Here is a 20,951-nt window from a genome sequence, read left to right on the forward strand (position 1 = left end):
TAGTAAGAAAAACACCTGTTAATTGACAAAGACCCACGATATCCTTGTGTTTTGTATCTATATCTCTACCCTATCTGCACACTTTGATGTATTAAGCATTCTTATGCAATCCTCCAAAACACCTTTTTCAAGGACGCATTCCAAACAGGCATCTGTGACATAATGAATACAATGTGCAGAAAACAGAAAATCTATAAAATAATCAGTGGATTCCTGAAAGGAAGCACATCTAAAATATTTGCATGCAAATACACATACACACACCTTTTCTGTGTAGAGGAAGAGCCTCTCTAGAAATCAAGCTCTGTTGGACAAGGAGACAGTTCTCTTCCATGCACTCAATCTAAAATTACTTTTATGATCTTTGTAACATTCTGGTAAAATAGGGAAATATCCTCATTTTACATGTGTGCAAACTGAAACATAGAAAGACGCGCTGATTAACCAAGATTACAAAGAGAGTCAGGGAGGGACACTGCACAAGGTCTAAGCCACTAGACTGAGCACGACTGAGGTTTAACTGCCTCATGCACTTGGCCACATTCCCTCTGGAAAAAAGGTGACATGGAATTTGCTCTTGAAGAAGATTTCTTACACGCAACTTCAAGCAAAAGTTAACACTTGGAGCCTACTTCCACTTTTGTGGAGATGCAGCTCTACTTCATACATACAGTATTTGCCACGCCAGAAGCATTTTGGAAATAGCTGAAATATTTAGCAGAACATGAAAGTAAACTTTGTGTCTGTTCACATTAGAATACATCAGCCAACACGGACTGATCAGGAGATGCAACTGCCTAAAATTCTGAACAGTAAAATGGACTACAACAGTTACTACAATGCAGCGTACCAAATAATGAAATTTCCAAATTCTTTCAGGTCTAAACTATGAGTAGTTTACTAAAATAGGAACATGCCTTCTCAAATTTGCTGGCTAGATATGAACTGGAGAGATTTATTTTATTAGTAGTACAATTAAGAAACAAATAGCTGCAGTCTAAATATGATTGTGGCTGATGCACAGGAAACTCATTTCCCAATTCCTGGTCTCTGCTAATCCAAGAACAGGCTTTTTGCTTCCTGTTATGGCTGCCACACTTACTCTGTTGAAGGTATAAATTTCCATGTAGGGACCAGGTGTTGTATTCATAGCACCCAATTTTGGATATCTCAAAAGTTTATACTATAGTGGAGCATCCTCTAGCTTCATTTAACGAAGAGACATAAGTGTTTCTAGGGTGTGATTCATCTTCCAGTAAATGAATCACTCTCTGAAGGCACCTCCAATGACTGCACAGGAGCCCTTGCTGACATCAGGGTGAATCATCGAAGCAGATTTTTGCAATTCAAAACCTGATCCTCAAAACTGACATTCTCTTGCAACCATTCGTTACCCTGCATACATCCATCTGGATCCTCAGATCCTTTAAATAAACTGAAGGGTATGGAGAACTCCCACAAAATAAGGCACTGTTCAGGGCAAAGTCTTTGAAATAGCACTCTCAACTATTCTAATAGAAAGTCAGAGGAAAGAGGGAGGTTTCCCCCATTTTTTTTCATCTGTCTTTCTCCTAATCTAATTTGCAGAGGTGTTGATGACCTTGACCATTGTTACCATCTCCAGCTGGGGCAGTACATCTGAAATAGCAAATGTCAGGCCTCCTAACACAGCCCAAGATATAAAAATAATCAGCTGTTTCAGAAAGTTTGTCCAACATGTTTTCTGAATCCTAACTGCATAAAGAAACTGATGATTATACCAGTCCCTAACTTGAAGAGACAATATTGGCATTTGTCTTTATGTCTGTTCTTCCAAAGGGTTTAAGAACTGATTTTTAAAAAGAAATACTAGGATATCTCTACATATTTCTCTTTCAACCCATTTCCTATATGCTTCCCAATGAAAATGTGTCAATACCAACATGATTGGATTTTCTTGATAGTGTTTACAGATAGGATGCATTATTTGACATGCATTCAGTTCTGGAGCAACTTTAACTGAATTATTCATTCAGCTTCCAGTGTTCTGTTTCAGAAAAATAATCTTCCTGAGGGAAATTTTGATTTTTCCTGCTATCTCCTCTGTCATAGTATAGGAGTTCACAATCACTTAACAGAGGAAAGCAATTTAGATTAAAATCTCAGTTTTTGAGGGAAGCCTTTTGTTATTAAATTTTGAATATACAATAGTAACTGGCAACTATTTAATCAAAAGTTATTGTTCAGTCTGGGAGAAAAAAATAGGAGGTGTCCAGTAATAGGGTATGTTAGGTAAAAGACTCAAAAGTACATGCTTAGTTTTCAAGTTGTCTTCAAATTCAGTCACCCAAACGATTTCATTGATTTTCCTGTATAATCACAGAGATAAGGTTAATGTACTCTACTTTTCAGTTTAATTATTCCAACTACAAATCTAAATTTAAAAATAAAAATATATCTAAATAAAACTCTACAAGCAATCTCTTTTCATTCAAGAGAAAGGAAAATCAACTTTCAAGACCGTCTAACAAACAGGAGGAAATTAAAAAAATGCAAGAAAAGATGGTTAGAAGAGCATGTTTCACTGTCAGGTTTGGGGGTTTATCCTCCACACATAAATTGAATAAGGGTAAATTCACAGAGATATTATCTGCCTGTGTGGGGATTTCTTTACAAAACACATTAGGCTTTTCAGTTTCCTACAAACTTATCGATGAATTTTAGCAGTTGGGCATTAAACTAAAACCAATCATTGTTATTGTTTCTAAGTAGAAGACTGGACCCACTAAAGGATATGACATCGGCCACATGAATGGCAGAAATCCATCTTTCTCAGAGTACTACACCCATATGGTATCCTTCATCTGGAGATCCTGAACTAAATTCAAACACCTTTACAAACCAGGTCAATATTGTTAACTTTACTTTGCAAATTACAAACCTGATACAATTGGTTTCTGACAACAGTCTTAAAAGTGTCTAAGCCCTAGCCTAACAGCCTGTCTACAAGGCTGCAGTGTTTACCCACCTTCATATAACCAACATAGCACTTCTGAAAGTGCAAGAAACCTAGAAAATAGTTTGAGTCAGACTCTAGGCAGAAATAGAAATTTGGCCATTTGCTTAGGATTTTCAAGAGTTGTGGAAAAAAAAATTATAACAAACTATGATGTGATGTATCCAGAGCACTTTGCACTTTTCTGCACATGCACTATCCATAATTTTTTGGACAGAAATACAGGATTTTCAGTATCAAGCCAGCTATTTTGATACCCAAATGGTTATTGCTCATTTCAACTTTGACAGCTGTCCTGCTTTTGACTAAAACAGAGTTAATTTTCTTCAAAGCAGCTCATATGGTGCTATGTTTAGGATGTGTGATCAAAACAGTGTTGATAACACACCCATATTTTAGCTAATGCTGAGCATTGTTTGCACAGTGTCAAGGCCTTTTCTGTTTCCCAGACTGCCCTGCCAGCGAGTAGACTGGGGGTACACCCGAAGTTGGGAGGGGACACAGCCAGGACAGTTTATGCCAACGGACCTACGGGATATCCCACGCCCTATAACATTGTGCTCAGCAGTACAAACTGGGAGAAAGGAGAAAGAGGGGGACGGGTGTTTGGAGTTACAGAATTTGTATTCCCAAGTAACCGCTCTGTGAGATAAGCCCTGTTTTTCCTGGAAACAGCTAAACACCTGCCAGCCAATGGAAGGTAGTGAATTAAGTCCTTATTTTTCTTTGCTTGTGCACACAGCTTTTGCTTTACCTATTAAACTGTCTTTAACTCAGCTCACTTTCCCCACACACACACTTTCATCCTTTCAATTCTCTTCCCCATCCCACTGTGGGGTCAGCAGCTGTGCGGTGCTTAGCTACCTAACAGCATTAAACCACAGCAGCAACTTTTTGCTTTTAATAGTGTTTCTAAAACTCCATTTCGGCCTGGTAAATCCAAGGTAAATAGCATGTGGTTCATGGTCCTGGCACTGCCCATAAAACTTTCGCATATTGTACAGGTAGCAAGAGCACAAGAGGAATGTACTTGTCACTGTTCATGGTGAAGATGCCAACTTTTACCATATTCAGTCTGTTTGGCTACATCGGCGCTTAAGGTGGTGTCTGGGTAAAGAGAATGCATCCTCTCAAGTGCTGAGAGAGATGTCATCTACATACACAGACCTTTCTTACAAAAATTATTGTCCACAAGTCTTATAAATTAATTTGAATTTAGGTACTTCTCTTTAAACATCTCAATATATAGTGGAGAGCCACATACCTCAAATCCCACTTTTCAAATAAGTATGTGACTCACCAAATGTATTTTGACATCTTTTTACCACTTGTGAGCAGCTATCACTATCCAAGTACCTGAGCATAAAACACACAGCGGTAGATTTTTATGTGAGGCACACAAGTATCCACTACAGACAAGGAGACAAATCCACTTACAAATGAAGACAACACTAAAATTCACAGGGTCACTAAAAGGCACCCTTTAACCTCAGGAAGCTTTGAATCCGGTTCTAAACCAGAACAGTGAATAAAGCAAACTGTTAACAAGCTAAAAGCACAGCATGCTCACTTGTTACTATACCAAACATCATACCAAAAGCCCATCTCAGATGAATCAAATGTTCAGAGTACATCCCAGATGCCAAGTATCAGCAAACCAAGACTGAGAAATTAAAAACAGATTGTAGAAATAAGGGAGAAATTAACTCAATGAGTTCTTCCAAGATATAAAAAGAAGAAAAGCTCTTCTCCTACAAATTAAACAAGAAGCCCTTAGAGTGAGATGGATATGAGATTAGAAAAACTATATTAAAGTATCTATGAAACAAGTAGTAAACAATCAAGCCTATCTTACATCAGGAAGCAAGAGGGTAAAAACGTGCATCATAATAACAACACAAAGCAGCATTGGTACTTCAGGTCTTGCAGCAAAATTAACCCCAAAATAAAATTCTACCAGAACAAAGAGGTAAAACCATGGTTACATGGCTTATGTCATCTCCATTTTGTCATGGAAAAATAAAAATATCTAAAATTACTGTTGCTGTTTGTCACAAGAGATTTGTTGAGTGACAACTGGCAGTGCTGAAACTTTGCTTCTATTATATCTACCTGCATTTCACAGGGACATGCTGATCCCTGGCCCAAGAACTGTAGCACATGGGTCTTCACAACTGGCAATTACTGCAGAACTTGAAGCACAGTAAGCTTACAGCTTAGAAAGAGCCCCTTCACACAAAATATATGCGGCCTTCCTTTTCTGTCTCATGCTACTCTCAACCCCAAAGTCTCTTTACCTAGACAGGTGCAACTGCAAGAATCAGACTTTTGATTCCAACTCCTTCCTGCACTGCTAAAAAAATAAATTTAAAAGGAAGCCAGCCACAAGCAACCTTTCTACTAAACAGCTTCTTTCCCCCCCTCCAAAAAATCATCTGCTGAGAAGTTAATTGCCTTACAGTGTCTCTTGTCACAGGATCATCTCATCAAGGGGTTCATGTCATCACTAAATGATTTATCTATAATGATAAAATAATCTCATCCATGTTCCAGAGCCAGTTTCCTTTTGTGACTGAAGGTACCTGCAGGCTGAGGACCACAGGCTTTCCCTGTTAACACCCTGCCTTTGCTGCCACGCTCCCGCCCAGAGCCCTCCCATTAGTGTCTCAGCACAGTGCGATGGCCCTCGGCTCTCCTGCAGCTGCCACTCCTCCCAATTAGCCACCGTCTCTGTAACCCCACGGAGGGCTGACTCATTCAGCCTTCCTTAGTTCCTACCGCAGGTTCATCGGATAACTCACATCTCCATTTTCCCACAGTATTTTTCAACTGCCCATTTTAGCCTTGGTGGTTTGAAAGATAACATTGCACTCTCTCCATAATAACTAATTGGCCATGACTGAGGAGGTGTATGAAACATAGAGTAAACATAGAACAAGCCATTATAGTGGTTCTAAAATTAAGTTTTGATGGAAACTGCCAGGCAGACAGACAGAAAAGCACTCTCCAGGGACAGCACTCAGGTTTGGAGCTCATTTCTCACAACATCTGACACGCTCGGGAGGTGAGAGCATGGCTCACCTGAAGTCAATGAGAGTTTTCACTGCAGACTTCACTGGGGCCAGGATTTCACCCCAGGGATACTGCACAGCACATCTTTCAGTTGAGTTTAAGTTAAGTGGCTGGCATGACACGGAAGGATTCAGCTAGGGCTAACAAAGTCCTTCTAGTTGCATTAGTTGACAAAGTTTTAGTCGTTTGCTTTCACTTTTGACATGCTGAAGGGAATGCCACTAAAATTGCAGCTCAATTAAGTCATGCCGCTCCTGCTGATTCTTTCATTACTGACTGGTCTCAGATATGAAAACAACTTATAGGACTGGAAACTGCATGTTAACTTACTCCTATGCTGAGGATCAAACTATCATCTTTCACCTTACTGCTCCTTCAATGTATCATTACATTGGTAATACAGATCACAACAATGGTTTTACGTATCATTGAAATATTTAAACTAGAAGCAGTGGCCAATATCTGATTTTTTTTTTAAATAAAAAAAATAAAAACACCACCACCAAACAACGTATCAACCAGCTCACTAAACACTTACCCATGTAGAAATGGAGCACTTGCCAAGGCTTTGCATGACATGTGAAGCGAGAGAGAACACCACACTGCTGCTGCAGCAAGAACCCTGCCACCACCCAACACTCCAGAGCCATGACAGCCACACTCACAGCGTTTCCAAGCCTTGATACCTTCTACCTCTGAGCACCCCCACACCCAAGGGACAAAGTGACTGCTCCCGCACCACTGTCTGCCATTAAGAGTGTTGTAGATTTACTCTGTCACCCAGTGGCGGAATGATGGGCACTGTCAGGTTTTGGGTAGCAATACATGCAGTTAAGCAGTCTCCCCCTCCCTGCATTCAACTTGAGGATTTTGACAAGATTGTATTTCTAAAAAGAACTCCTTTTTGGGAATTACTGCTGTTCTACATCGTCAAAGAAAGACTCCCCAAATACTAAACCACTTCATAAAACTCTGGGCTGGTTTTCACAGACTTCAGGAGCCTCAGTCCTGTTTGTTCAGTCTCCCTCTCACACCCCACAGCACTCGGGAGGTTTCAGATCATTTGGAAAGACTCTGTACTGTTTGCTATATGGAGACTCAGATCTCAAGTCAGTTCCTGAATAGTTCAGAGGGGTTCTCATCTCCTCTTTGGCAAAGGTCCAATGCTTTTATAAAAGTATTTAACTAAAATTATACTACCATTTTTCAGTTCAGCTCCAGTATTACCCTATATTACTTCCAGTTCTAAACTCCATAGTTTAGATAACCACTTCAAACAGAAGAGTTAATTTATGTTTTGGATCTCAGTTAAACTGCCTGGCTGGAGCAAGATAATTGTTTTACAATCTGAAAGGAAAAAAAACTCAAAACATTTGCTCTTTCTGGTTGATTCTCAAATCACCACAATCACCTGTCTGTCCATATGACCCTCATCAGCACTCCAACAAATGAAAATAGAACCAAGTAACAGGAGATTTCCCCTGAAAAAATTCCACAGAAACAAATATTCAGATACATTTCAAACTATGCAGGCTAAATTTTCAGAGACTGCTCTTGTAAGTAATCACCTCAATTTAAGGGTTTATTGCTTTGACATTAAAAAAAAGTCTAAATGTATATTGGACCAATGTAAAAAACATTTGAGAATGGGATAATACACCTATTCACACACTTTAGGAAATGACTAAGTCATTTGAGGCTTGCCGGTCTTGATTTAAGATTATTTCCTCTACCATTATCCATCCTCTCTCTCTGACACACCCACAGCATACAAATACGATGAATGCAAGATGCCAATGGTAAAGCATAACACATTATTCCTGCTCTGTTCAAGTCATCAACCTGTCTATCAACATTTTCAGTTCACTGGCAAGGACTGCAAGTTCCCAGATCTAAATCAAAAAAAAAAAAAAAGAAAAAACACTGTTAAGTCTATATTCAGCAGTAGTCGGGCTTTGCAGCTACCAAACTTGGGCTCCACAGCTCACTAAGACTCCGGGGACTGCCACAAGCTCCTATTCAAGACCCTTAACTGAACCTCTGGAGGCTGACTTCTACTCTTTAGTAACGGACATCAGCAGGACCTAGATCAACTCCTGGGAGAAACCCAAAGTAGATGTCTGCTCCCCTCTGAGCAGGGGCTGGGTGAGGCCTCTGCTGCAGCCCAGCGCCCCGGGGACATGTGTAAGTGGTTGCTGCCTTCTGGGGGTGGTCAAAGGATCCAAGACAGGCAGGCACAGGTACTGATTGCTATAATTTGTTTTCTACAGTACTTTTTCAGCGCTTTCATAAATACTCACGGCCTTCTCTCAATTCTATCAATGCAGTATACAAAAAAAGTTCAACTGATTTTTCTAGGATGAAAAAAAATACATTTTCATCATAATTAGGGACTGGGTTAAGACATATCATCATTCAGTCTTTGGTCACACCCATACTACCATTCGGCTGATGCATAGCCATTCCATGAAAACCTCTGGCTATTAAAAACTTCTTTAAAAAAAAAAAAAATCTTTTCTCGAGTAATGCTGAACATATCCTGGACATTTCCTTGAAGCTTAACTGCAATAACTGTAATAATACAGGCCTGACAGCAACTGATGTAATATGCCAGCTGGAGATCTCTCTTATGCTAAAAAGTTTATAGCCTTTCTGTCAAATAAAAGGGACAATCGGTGGGTGAAAATTAACTTCCAATCCCCAATACTACCAATCTGAAGTTGGGTGCACCTGTAATGCACAATTATAGCACTCTACCCAAGTAACCATTTCTCTGACAGCTTCTGCTACAGCTTAAAAGAGCAGAGAAGCAATCTAGGTCACAAATTCATATTCAAATGTTGAGAGTAAATTACCTAGCTGCATAACATTTCCACCATGCCATCTTCTCTCTCAAAAGAAAGTGTTTTACATTAAGTAAAGCAGCGAATCCCTCTTTTAAATACATTCCTTAACCTTCTTTAAATTTATTACATTTTAATTAAAGTCATAGGACTTCATTTAGGTAAGCTGAAAACCTCAGGTTGTCAGCCAGAATATCTTATTTATAAGAACTTAGAAGTCTTGGATTCCCATACTTGGATTATGTTGCTTTAATTTATTTATTTTTCCAATTAAAAAGTTTTCACTGCTCATGCATTTTTTATTCCCTAATGCGCTAGTCTATCAGGAGAAACATAAAAGAAGCAGACAACATGTTTTTTCAGTTGGAGACTACTTCCTAGCCTGCTCCAGTTTTATAATCTATTCTCTTATGCTCTTACCAACCCCCTCCATCAAACAGCTACGAGTATCCATCAAAACCGCAGCCTGTATTCATAGTAAAAGGCACTCCAGCACATATTTTCACTGGAAAGCATTAATTTTTGCAGCAAAGTGCCTTTCTCCCTTTTATGCCTGCAGACAGAGTTCAAGTAAAGGAATACTGATACTGTCTGAACATGGGAGTACCTTTGTAGCAATATGGTTGATAATAAAAATATAAAGCAAGCACCTTTCACGCTTACCTCCCCAGATTAATTAGACACACTGAGAACAATTTGGAATTTATATTTCTTAAATAAGTTGCCAATAAATACATTATGATACAGTACCTGCCACCTCTAGGTTCCATGCTATTCCCCCACTCTTCTCTTCACACTGCTAAATGTAACATTTTTCCATGGTGTTACTGCTGTAGGGGGCAAGCATTGCAGTGGGCAGTCCGGTACCACGGGCAACATCACGGACTCTACAGCTGAAACTAATTCCCAGTGAAGACAAACACCAGCTCTTGTAGGCCTATGACAGTCTCCTGGGGTTGCAAATCTCCTGACAATGCAGCTATGAACAGCAGGACCCTTTACCTCTGCTCCCCTAAGAGGCCAAATCCTGGAAGGAGCATGGCAGAGTTTATTTCATTATATATTAACCCTTCAGTTCCACAGGTTATTTAAGGACCCTCTGAGAATGACAGTTGCTCTAGCTCAACCTAAACACTCACCAGAAAGCCCCTGACAACTCCCGAGAGTAGGGGAGCACAGATCCTATACATAACCAATATTTTGAAACAGGATTTGTTCACCACTAGTGGACTTGGCATTGGAGATAGAACAAAATTAAGAGCAGCGTACGTAATTTCCATGTTACTTTCAGCACAGGTTTTATTTGTGCATCGGTTGTACATTCATAATTAATGTAGTCTTTTCATTTTTCTAGGCTTTCAGAGCCTTACTAGAACGTTAAAAGCATGTTAGCAAGTACACCCGCTGCTTATTATGCCATTTGTCTGAGATGTATCCCTGGCTAGAGGTTACTGCCTATCACAGAATCATCTAGGTTGGAAAGGACATTGAAGATCATCTAGTCCAACCATTAATCTAGCACTGACAGTTCCCAACTACACCATATCCCTAAGTGCTATGTCAACTCGCCTCTTGAACACCTCCAGGGATGGGCACTCCACCACCTCCCTGGGCAGCCCATTCCAACGCCTAACAACCCATTCTGTAAAGAAATGCTTCCTAATATCTAGTCTAAACCTTCCCCGGTGCAACTTGAGGCCATTCCCTCTTGTCCTGTCACTTATTATTTGCTTAAAGAGACTCATCCCCAGCTCTCTGCACCCTCCTCTCAGGGAGTTGTAGAGGGCGATGAGGTCTCCCCTCAGCCTCCTCTTCTCCAGACTAAACCCCCCCAGTTCCCTCAGCCGCTCCCCATCAGACCTGTGCTCCAGACCCTGCACCAGCTTCGTTGCCCTTCTCTGGACACGCTCGAGTAATTCAATGTCCTTTTTGTAGTGAGGGGCCCAAAACTGAACACAGTGATCGACGGGCGGCCTCGACCAGGGCCAAGTACAGGGGTAAGATCCCTTCCCTGTCCCTGCTGGCCACGCTAGTTCTGATACAAGCCAGGATGCCATTGGCCTTCTTGGCCACCTGGGCACACTGCTGGCTCATGTTCAGCCGGCTGTCAATCAACACCCCCAGGTCCCTCTCTGACTGGCAGCTCTCCAGCCACTCCTCCCCAAGCCTGTAGCGCTGCTGGGGGTTGTTGTGGCCCAAGTCCAGCACCTGACATTTGGCCTTATTGAAACTCCTACAGTTGGCCTTAGTCCATCGCTCCAGCCTGTAATCTATCGCTCCTAGGCCCAGTGCAAAGACTCGCCAAGTCAGTGAGGGAGTCCAGTAACATTCAACAGGTTTTTAGTCTGGACTCTAATGTACCTTCCTGTGTCAGCAGCTCCAAGCTCTAGCATCAAGCTCCGCTACAATTCTCACTCCTTGTTCTTGGAGGAGCACCAAAAGGAGCAAATAAGATGCAGGAAGATCTGATTTCAAAAGGACGTGTACTTGTGCAAATCTACCTCCTTTGATGCGTATGCCTCCCCCGCCATATTACATCTCACTAGAACAGAGGTGATTGCACTGTTTTAAAGACAACTCTTAAAAGCACTAAAGGCTTTTACTAGTTCTCAAGTACTTTTCCCTAACCTATCCAGGTCTATAAAACAAAGTCAACTTTGCATTGGATCCAAAAGACAATCAAGTACCAAATGTCAAAGCAATTTTTGGGAAACAGAGTAATGTGGGTGATAAGGCTGGGAAGAATAAAAGTAGATTCAACTATCTGTTTACAAATTAAAAGTTTCATCTCCAATGCTTTCTGACCTACTGCAGTTTTTGGAGGGCAGAGACTAGCTTTGGGTATCAATACCAATCCTGTAGCAAAACTAGATTGTGGCTGGATATTTTTCCTAATGCAAACACTTGCAATACACTCTCAGATACAGATTAACTTTTAATAACACTGCAATCACAAATCACTCAGAATAGCCTTCCAAATGTATAACATATCACCATAGCCCTTAAAAAAACGAGTAATGCATTTATAGAAATTCATGCATATCTGTAAGGAAGCAATGTTGCAACACCCTTAAAGAAATCCAGTATGAACCAAAGGGATTAACTTTGTTGGTCTGTCTTTTTTTTTCTTTTTACTTAGTTTTTATTTTTTACAGGGGAGAGAACAGTAAGTAAAAAGCACAGAACTTCTTTAACTAGACAGGTAGACTTCAGGCTAAATTCTTGTTCTGATGACACCGAAGCTCTGCAGGAGATGGGATAGGTGAATCTACTGACTGCAGTCATTTTCTCTTTCTGTGTGACTTGTTCAATTAAGTCTGTAGAAGCATTGCTTCTCATTAGGCATCCTGAACTCTGCTGAGAGCCACTGACACCACACTAGCCTAAAATGGTGACATTTACATGTTAAGCCTGCAGCTCTTAACACTAGATTCTGGGCATACTTTCCCCTGCAGCTTTCCTAACACTAACATGAGGAAGGTTTAGGATTTTCAGTAGTGCTCAGCAGTACCCCTCACTGGCTTGCTCTTCATTTTCATATCTTTTAACATAATTGTAGTGTCATCAGGAAACGCTAGTGCAAAGATGAACAAGATGTCGACTCATCTTCTGAGTGCAAAAATGTAGAGGGTTAAGATACAATAAAGGAAACTATAACACCAAATTCTCTAATTAACAGAGCGGAGATGGTACAGCTGAGTCAGGAGCTTAAAGACTCCCTTTTTTTTTTTCCTCATTTGAACTTCTACTATGATCTGCCCTCAAGTCATGCTTTCAGAACTATTCCTATTACTTTTCCAGAGGAGTTGTCATAAAATACCACAAATACACAGCCAGAGGCATTCAGGTATGGATTTATGCTGGGAGCAGCCTTGAGATGTACCACCTTAAGGGACACTCTTAGATGGATCAGCCCTCTTTAGGGCTGCCTGACAGACAGCTATACACATTTATCACCTCATACGACAGCACAGCTCATTCCATAATTGTATTTATCTATTTCTGCCTGTTGCTGTAAAGAAAATCAGGTCACAACCATGACTCTTGTCCCTGGATAGACTTCTGTACCATGCAAGCATTTTGTGTTGTCTTCTTTTCACATTGTGTGCAAGAAGGCAGCCAGCAAAACAATCTGCTAAAAAGGGTCTTTCTAAAACACATTTGCTGCTCATAAAAAAAAAAAAAAAAATCAAATCATAGCAGATAATGAAGAACCTGTACCAAAACCTGGTATATGAATAAACAAACAAGAAAGTATACTGTTGTAAGCAAAGTAATATAACAGATAAACAAATAACGGTAAGATAAATAAATCAGACTGAAATGAAGACAATCTTTAGAAATTGTAGATTTCATGGCTCAATTAAATTAAAATTGCTCTAAGCATTTAATTGCTTCTAGGGTCCAAATGAAAGGATTCAATAAGCAACCCTCCTTCAGATTAGATTTTTACTGTCAGTAGTTAATGCAGTTGCAGAAAATGGTTGTAACCTTCTTCTCAAAAGAGTATCTCATAATTACTTTGGTCAAAATTTAAACTTTTCAAATGTTCCAATAACTGCACACTCCTATAATACACATGTAACTTAATGTTCTTCAGGTGGGCAGAATAAAGACTTCAGAAAAACGCATCTGCTACCATCACCCTAGCCCCCTTTAAGTGCCACAATTCCAAAATGCATATGCTGATCCTCTCACTGAAGGAAAAGGATACTTTTATATTAGTTTTTGTGCAAGAAGACATGAAAGTAATGGTTCATTTTCCTCATTCCTAAAGATTATTTTGAAGGTCCTAATTTCAAGGTTTCGGAGTTTTCTCATCAACCACTAAGCTAGCAAAAGCCAAAGTCTTCAAGACATTGTGAAATCAAATCTCAAGGGAAGAGAGATTCTAGGTTTGCTGCTTTTTATTCCTTGAAATCCTGAAAATCTGCCATCTTGCAGTCCTCACAACTTTTAAAGGAAAAAACGTGCAATGGCAGACAGAATACCCTTCAGAAAATCAAAAGCACCAGTTCTAGACCTGCAAAAAGAAGGTTCCAGGTTTCTCTGGAGTTTCCAAGTTGGGCGGCAGGTGGAAAATCAGTAAAAAGTGCATTGCTTGATTATGTAAAATAAAATTAAAATGCCTCTGACACATCTATCTATTCTTCAAGTTTTCAGGTATGCTGAGTGAAGCAGTTCACAACAGAACAAACTCAACACTAATCTATCACACTTAAATGCAATCACAGTCAAACGTAACATTAGCTAGTGCCTAAACTACGGAGATGCATTTAATACTCCCCAGTCAGCAATCAACCTTTTCCACATTTGTTCATAATCACAATGAATCGTATCATTTTAATGCTTTGTTTTCCTTTTCTTATCCCATGGCAGTTCATCGTGCTTTTTAAATTAGATATTCAAAAAAAAATTCTCCTCTTCCCATTTTTTTCTTGCGTTTAAGCAGAGAGCATTTTTTAATGAAATATACATCACTGAACATATTTTCTTACCTGTTGCAGTCCACATGGAGCAGAAGGTGGGATGCACTAAGTGACACGGCAATCTTATGCCACTGTCCATCTGCCAGACGGTATGGGAACACCTCTGTTCTTGACTTCCCATTAAACCTGTAGTGATATCTAATCTCATCACGTAGGCCACTGCTCTCCAGTTCGAAATAGCTGTATTTAAAACATGAAGAAGAATCAGTTCCATTTTTTGGTTTATTCATTGCTTCTGTCACTTTCTTCTTAAGCAAACACCACATGGAAGGTCGCAATCTAAAGAGGTTACTCAGCATGGATTAACTACTAGTTCATTTTTTAGAAGAGGTAGAGAGACAAGACTATACATTCAGTGCATTACAAAAACAGCAGTACAAATTATGCAAAAACAGCTCACGTTCAAAACACCATTTGATAGTCCTGGAAAGTGAAGTCATCTTTTTACCCACAGAACAGGTTCGACTACAAGAAAATGATCCCTATTCTTTTCACCAAAAAGTTTTATAAGAACACAGGGTTTGTAGGAAACGCAAAAATAAAGAACTGTACATATCGTTACCAACGAACAAACAAAAAGCCATTAAGATAAGAAACCACCAGGTAATCATTAAATTTGCATTTACTATTCACAAATCCACTTTTTTAAGAACTGTTTACTTTTAGGACTCCCCTACATGCAATTGTGCTTAACTCATTTTCTGATTTTTACTGTTACAGCTATAATTGTTCACCTTAAGTGAACAAAACACCATGACTGGATTAGGTGTCTCAACACCTGGCACGAACAGTCAAACACTCAGACCCTCAGACAGTTGTCACAGTCATACAAGAGCCATCGAAGTACAGCTATTAACTGACTTCATGCCGGTGGGGGGAGCCAATTCTTTTTCTAGGGTGAATTTAGCCCTTCCAGGTGGTGGCAAGATTAATAGTGAAGTCTTCTCTTGGACCTCAGATTTTACAGAGTATTTACAGTATATCAAATCAAGGCTCTCTTTTTCCTGCTAAAATGAAGTCCTCGATATAGAAACAAGCTGATGCAGACTTCCTTTTATAGTAGAAATCACTCTACAACTAAGTGCAGATATTAGGTTGTCCAGATAGTCCCTACCCACATCTACCTCCACAGTGTCATCTTCCTCCTCATGGACAATGCCAGTTTAACGTGGCAGTTGAAAAATGCTGGTTCTGGTTGGGGGTAAAAATAAAATTTAAAAACATTACAGTAAATGAAATCCACTTCCAAAAATTAAATCCGACATGAAATAATAAATATCCAGGTGCCAATTTTCATTTTCACACAAGCTTTTTACGCTGTTTGGTTGTACACAGACCTTAATAGCCAGTGTGCACAAGCATTACATAAGGTGTGTACTATCAAGCACACGATCTATGAACTATCAAGAATAGCTCTTACCAGTGAAGTGGAAGCTTTTTAGGACATAACTGAAAAAGAGGTTTTTGGGAAGAACATAGTCATGAGGTAAAACACTAGCTGGGAATATGTGCAAAAAATCGCAACAGACTGGGAAGGGGACCACCAAGACAGTAAGAGCAACTCAAGCCCTCCTCCATCTTGCCAATGCCTTGCCATTACATTTTTCATGCAACATATGAGCATTAACAGATCACCCAAATCAAAGACTCAAGTGGCAAAGTAAAAAACACAAGCAGATAAAAGCAAAACCGAAACTGAATGAAAACACAGCATGAATAAATACAAATAAAATACATGCAGTACAGACTGCAAAAAAATAAGGCAGGCTGGTGTTGTGAAGGAACTGGCCTGCTTCATGCACATGAAGGCACAAGGAAGGCAGGGAAACAGGAGTTTTCTATATGGTGGAGCAGAATGGTAATTAACTACTGCCACCACCAACTCCCATTAAAATACCTAAATTACATTCATAAGAAATCTGGAGAGGATTTTTTTATTATTTTATTTTGGTGCTCAGTAACAGCACAGTCAATATACAGAAGATACTGCTGCTGGTGTTTCCAAGCCAGGAAAGCACTAGGACAAGTGCTGTCAGTGATGTCATACCAAGTTAAATGTTTCATAATTGCCATCTGCTGTCAAAGCACAAAAGGAAGTCATTAAAGATACTTTCTCTCTTCTTCAGACAAACAGCAGTGAGGCAGAAAACTCCAAAAAAATAAGGCAGAGCTACATAACATTCTAGTATCTCTCTCATACACAAAGTATTTGCATAAATATATATATATCCATTTACATTGTTGATCATAGAAGCTTAAGAGCCTGAGAGCAAGACAAGCTCCTGTTGCAAGAAGCACACCGCTTCCTGCAATCATTCTTTATAATCTCCCATAGCCACAGAGCTAATCGCTTACCACACAACGTTTTGTTTGTTAATAAAAAGACAACAGTCCAGCCCTGGAAAGGTCAGTCAGATACTGTACTTAATCATATCTAGGCTCTATTATTTGAATAGAACAGGGAATTGCAAAGCACCGTAGTTTCTTATCTGACAAGCTTTAGTGTCAATAGTTACTTCAGGACTAAAAACAGTTTGTTGCTCAGGCACTGAGTTTGTTGTCAATCTCCTGACTAATTTATATAATACAGAAGTGACTAGTTAAAATTTACTGTAATAGCCAGTGCTAACGTTTTTATGTATGTACACCTAATGCACTACTAAGTGCCACAGGACTGTATAAAACACCATGTTTTACCTCTTCGGTGACAGGAAAGGAGGATAACAACAGACAAATTCTGCACCTATTTTTCACCACCCTTCAACAGGCGCAAATCAAAAGCAGTAACGCTCAGACAAACATCATTCAACAACAGTCAACAAAATTGCAACAGCAGAAACTGGCTGTATTAGCCCAACATACATCTATCTCAAGTATTTAAAAAATGCAAGGTAATGGAAACCAACACTCTTGCATTGATTTTTTTTTTTTTTTTGAAGATGCACAAACTCACATTGACATCTTGACTACACACATGCTTCACCACGTTCACAATTCAGAAGATGTAGTTGTCTTTTCTCTACCGGAATATAATTCATGTGCAAATAGCTCTCTCAATAGCAAACATCAACTTTTCTTTCCTCCTCCCACCAGACTCTGGAGGAAAGCCTCTTCAAAAGCAATGACATAAAGGCCATTCACTCCTGGAAATAAGTGCACCTGCTCTGTGTTCAAGTTCTAAACTGCAAATTGCAGAATGGAAGACAAATGAGTGAAAAAATACATGCCTAGGCAAGAAATCATCAACCTCTGAGAAAACAATTAGTAAAGCCAGAGAAAATACCTGGATTTTTCTTTTAATATCTATCTCATCTTTGATGTGAAATGCCATTGCACACATTTTTATCTACTGTAAGCCAACAGGTAAACAATGAGGGAAAATTAACACAGGAGGCAAGAAGATTAATTACAGGAGGCAAGAAAATGAACTCATCTCTAACTGATGTGTATTTTTGTAGGTACCTCCCAGTATTTTGCAAGGAAAAAGAAAACAGAGGAACAGAACAAGTTAGGGTTCCTGAAAAGACTGCAGCATCTGGGACTGCCTGAATTAATGTATCATCAATAGGCAAGTGTGAACTTTTAGTATTGCCATGAGATCTATATCAAAAGTCCAAGGGAGATCCCCGAGTACTACAACTAGTTCTGCTTCTGTATCACACCTGCATGAAGCCTGTGTGTCAACTTGACACTATAGTCAGCCCCACTGCCCTCCTCAAGACCTTTTCAAACTAAGAGAGATGTGAGACAGTAATCTACCTGTCAACCTGTTAGCACTAAGTGATGGTTTCTTGTATTTGCTATTTCTCGATGAAGATTTTTTTTTTTTTTTTTAAGAAAGACATGGTCAAAAGTAACATACATTTTGACAGATTAAATTCTCAGAACACATGTATTAAGAAAGCTCTCTGTTTATGGAACATTATGAATACAATATGACCTTGGCTGAAATTCTCCTGCTACTAGAATTTCCATATTTGCTAAGCACGTAAGCTGGCTTCTTTTATACAACTACAGAATTAAAATGGTTTTTATCGGTCTGTCTGCAGTCTTTCATTCAAATCTCAATGTGTAAGAGGGAAAAAAAAGGAAAAACATGTTGATAAATTCAGATTAATTTTATGATCATCAAAAAGTTGGGATATTTTAAGATCATGCAATGTGCTTTACAGAAGGACAATATTATTCCACAGTCAACTCAAGATGCTTTACAATTCTTTCTGATAACTTCTGTAACCCCTATGTACCTCACACGCTAATATTGTTATGAGAGGATAAAGCCTGACTCAGTGATATTTAATGCTTGGCTTTTTCTGTCTTTTTTTCTTCTAGTCACAACCATGGTGAATATTTAACTGCATTTGACAGCTCATTTCACTTCCAGATAGGGAGAAAAAGGCGTGTAAAAGTATACTGTAAAGTTAGAAACAGCTGCTGTGGATCTAATGACAAAAAAAATTGGAAAAGTCATTATCAACATTAAATAAGAGCATGTGAGACACCTGAAGCAGAAAAAGCAAAGTATTTCTATAAGGTGAGTTGGCGTAATCCACCATCTGCATTAAAGAAACGTACTCATCTATTCATGATATCTACCACAGCAGTGATCTTAATCTGTGACAAATGACACCATGTTCCATTCAAAGATTTTACTGCTGTCAGGTTGTGGAAGTGGCCAAAGGAGGGAGGGCTCACAGACTCCAAATAAAACAAAACCCCAGGAGCAACTCTGGGATATATGTTCTTCTGAATATCCTTAGTGTGTACAGCACTTTTTGTTCTGATCTTTACGATGCTAACACCTATCAGAAGACACTAAAATATCTCAGAGTGAAGACAGAGTACCATCTGGTAAACACAATACTGATTAAATGCTCCACAAGAGCTCCAAGAACCAAAACAAAACTACTTTTTGCATTCAATTCTGGAAATCTTCCCCTTTATCACGTTCAAACATAAATAAAGCAGAGTTATCATTCTGGTTTTACAACTTCCGTCATCCCTGATCAAGCGCCAAATGAAGCCCCACAGCCTCCTTCAAGGAGCAGCACCAGCACTTACAGCAGATGCTCTTAGAGCTACTGAACAGATGTCCCAGGGCAAGGCAGCAGGCACAGATGGCATCCCTGCGAATATGTACAAACTTGGGGTTGCCATCTAGTCAAAACACTTGTGCATCTGCTTAACATTGTGTGGGAGAAGGTCACGAAACCACAGGAGTTCAAGGATGGAAGCACCGTTCACCTTGCACGTGCTGCAGCACCACTATGATGTCAGGTCTTTCAACTGCTGGAAAAAAAATCACGGCTATAATAAGGATCAAGCTGTTAATCAACAGAAGCTTCTGGAAAGTTCTGTCAGTCTGGTCAAGGCACAGCTTTTTTTCTTTCTTATAGCAAAGCAAATGCAAGGCAAGTTCAGAGACCAGCCCATTTGATGTCATCTGCTCTAAGTTCAGGAAGCTTCTGCACAGATTTGCCTATTTGGACGTATTTGTGCACATAGCTTTTTCATTTCACAATAGCATCATGCCAGCAGAATATCAGAACATGTAATGATAAAAATGGCTTTAGGCAAGACTGTGCTTTAGCATCTTTGCAGAAACACTTCTTGATGTATTCAGAGACAAACAGCCAATGAATCTGCATCTGTTATCACACAGATTTCAGGATTTTCAATCTATAGAGATTCTGTGATGAATCACAGATCATTACACTTGTGGCCTTTCACTGTTCCTTACTGCTGATTGAGTCTGTGTGCACAGTGGTACACAGAGCACATTGTTATTTCAGTTGTGCTGCCAAGTGGCTCAGCCTGGACAGCAACATAAAAGCAACTGAGATCTTGTTCTAATGCTCCCCAGTGCAAAGCAAGTCAGGCCAAGAGCAGGCACTGGCTACAGGATGCTGCAGATAAGCTGGCAGGCCCAAAACCATCGCCACTGCCAATGAAGCCATATAGAGCGAAAGCAGTGCCTCTGAAACAAGAGGTGCATCTCTTCAAACAAAAGTAAACGCTCACCTTGCAGTTGTCACCACGGTTCTGTATGGATACAAAACTAGAACAAGTTACAGCTGTCAAGGCAAATATTTCAGTCACTTTCACAGGTAACGTTCTTGTACCCTTGTTACCATGAAGTGACAGAGTAAGATCCCAAGCTCTGAAGCATTATGCATTGTCAAAACACTGGATTTTGAAGAAATGCTCTTACACGCTCAAGTGTACAGATCTAGTCCTCCACTACATAATGCATACTTACAAACCATACAAAGCTACTTTTAACAGCTAGTTTAAATACAGGCAGATTGAGAGGCTGCACAGTAAAATCATACATGGCAAATCTTCAGTTATGTGGCATTAAAGATTTACTGCTGTAACAGATATTATGTACTGATATCATCAGAGCTCACGAGCAAAATCAGACTGACATCTAGTAGCACAAAAGGTGTCATGAATAGAAGAAGAATCATCTGTGGCAAAGAAAGTATCTTGCTGAAAAATCAGATTAACTTCTACAAAAGAAAATGTGAAAACTGAATCCCGTATGTTGCA

At 39.6% G+C, this 20,951-nt stretch overlaps 1 protein-coding gene across 2 annotated transcripts in view; it reads right to left on the reverse strand.

Annotated features, from left to right (window-relative positions):
• Positions 1-20,951, reverse strand: part of NELL1 (neural EGFL like 1) — a 297,446-nt gene that overhangs the window by 240,447 nt on the left and 36,048 nt on the right. For both annotated transcript variants that reach the window (XM_074884815.1, XM_074884814.1), the window contains exon 4: positions 14,409-14,579. In XM_074884815.1, the coding sequence (XP_074740916.1) occupies positions 14,409-14,579 (171 nt within the window). The remainder of the gene's footprint in view (positions 1-14,408; positions 14,580-20,951) is intronic.

Source organism: Strix uralensis, chromosome 15, assembly GCF_047716275.1.
Source record: "Strix uralensis isolate ZFMK-TIS-50842 chromosome 15, bStrUra1, whole genome shotgun sequence".
Taxonomy (NCBI): Eukaryota; Metazoa; Chordata; class Aves; order Strigiformes; family Strigidae; genus Strix; species Strix uralensis.